Source organism: Callospermophilus lateralis, chromosome 16 (assembly GCF_048772815.1).
Source record: "Callospermophilus lateralis isolate mCalLat2 chromosome 16, mCalLat2.hap1, whole genome shotgun sequence".
NCBI lineage: Eukaryota > Metazoa > Chordata > Mammalia > Rodentia > Sciuridae > Callospermophilus > Callospermophilus lateralis.
This window is the reverse complement of record NC_135320.1, coordinates 53,835,861-53,837,587: the sequence shown is the minus strand read 5'-3', so window position 1 is coordinate 53,837,587 and position 1,727 is coordinate 53,835,861. Positions and strand designations below refer to the sequence as shown.

Sequence of the window (1,727 nt, the reverse complement as noted above, 5' to 3'; positions counted from 1 at the left end):
ATGAGCGGCCGAAGTAGAGGTCGAAAGTCCTCTCGTGCCAAAAGCCGGGGCAAAGGCCGCGCCAAAGCCCGAGTCCGCGCTGCTCCTGACGACGCCCTGCGCGACCCGGACCCTCCACAGTGTCAGAGGCTCGGGGAGGACACCCCGGCGGCACAGGTGCAGGCTGGCGCGGGTTGGGGTGGTCTGGAAACCGCTGCGCCCGCGTCGCCCGCGTCGCCCCTGCAGCCAGGGGAGGATGCTGCCTGCCGGCTCCCGCTGGACTGTGGCCTCGCGCTCCGCGCCCGAGCTGGGGACCGCGGGCTGGCCGCCCCCAGGCTTTGTCCGGGGAAGGCCGTATCTCTCTCAGAGCGCCTGGCAACCGACACCGTCTTCGTGGGAACCGTGGGAACCGTGGGAAGGCCGAAAAATGCCCCCCGCATTGGGAATCGGCGTGGCCCTGCTGGGAAGAAGGCCCCAGACACCTGTAGCGCCTTGGGGAGGGGACCTCAGGCCATAGCTGGTGGGAAGCCAAAGAAAGGGACGGCTGGGGAAGGTAACCCCGTCTCAGTAGTGGAGGAAAAGAAGGTGGTGGAGAAGGATGCAGGGTCAGGTATCCCAGCGTCAGAAGGCAGCATGGATACTCTGGAGAACGTCCAGCTGAAGCTGGAGACCATGAATGCCCAGGCGGACAGGGCCTACCTTAGGCTCTCTCGCAAGTTTGGGCAGCTGCGACTGCACCACCTGGAACGAAGGAACCTTCTCATCCAGAACATCCCAGGCTTTTGGGGGCAAGCTTTTCAGAACCACCCCCAGCTTTCATCCTTTCTGAACAACCAAGATAAAGAGGTACTAAGCTACTTGAACAGCTTGGAGGTGGAAGAGCTTGGCCTGGCCAGATTGGGCTACAAAATCAAGTTCTACTTCGGCCGCAACCCCTATTTCCAAAATAAGGTGCTCATCAAGGAATATGGGTGTGGTCCTTCAGGTCAGGTGGTGTCTCGGTCTACTCCAATCCAGTGGCTCCCAGGTCACGACCTTCAGTCTCTTAGCCAGGGAAACCCAGAAAACAACCGTAGCTTCTTTGGTTGGTTTTCAAACCACAGCTCTATCGAATCTGACAAGATTGTTGAGATAATCAACGAGGAACTATGGCCCAATCCCCTGCAGTACTACCTTATGAGTGAAGGGGCCCGTGGAGAGAAAGGAAAGGAGGACAGGCCAGGTCCAGCAAAGCAGCCAGTGGAGGCCCCTGAGCCTGGGGTAAACCAATCCAACTGATCCTGCATAAATCTCCCTACTACCTCCTGCTGGACCTGTTCTGGCTGACTACATGTGTGTTTGGCTCTCTGCCTTCTCTTCATGTTGGCCTCTGTGTACTATAGTCCCTTTGGACTTTAGTTGCAAGAATATGGCATTTTTGATCATGTTCTTTTGCCTCCCTATGGCCTACTTGCTTTTTTATAACAGTGTCACATGCTATGTGACTTCACCCCTGCTGTTTATTATGTTAAGCACTTATGCTTCAGTTGTGTGCTGCCTTTCTCTACATTGCCTAGGCTTTGTTCTTGACTCTGATCTTTCTCACTTGTCTTTAACATGGACACTCAGGAGTCATCTACCAGGAAGGCCAGAACAGCCTCAGGCTCTGCTACTTCACAGCCAGTCACTTGCTGGGCTTCATGTTCATGCTGGCCATGCATGCCATCAATGGCAAACTTTTCTATTGCCACTGCAAAATAAGTCCAGTG

The 1,727-nt window shown here is 55.6% G+C and overlaps 1 protein-coding gene across 1 annotated transcript; it reads left to right on the top strand.

Moving 5' to 3' along the window:
• On the top strand, positions 1–1,257 carry Tspyl5 (TSPY like 5). The gene has a single exon (XM_076836449.2). It carries the CDS (start codon positions 1–3, stop codon positions 1,255–1,257), a length of 1,257 nt encoding a protein of 418 aa, XP_076692564.2.
• Positions 1,258–1,727: the final 470 nt, after the last annotated feature.

Coding starts and splice junctions, on each gene's coding strand:
- Tspyl5 (XM_076836449.2), top strand. CDS start 1: ATGAGCGGCCGAAGTAGAGGTCGAAAGTCCTCTCGTGCCAAAAGCCGG.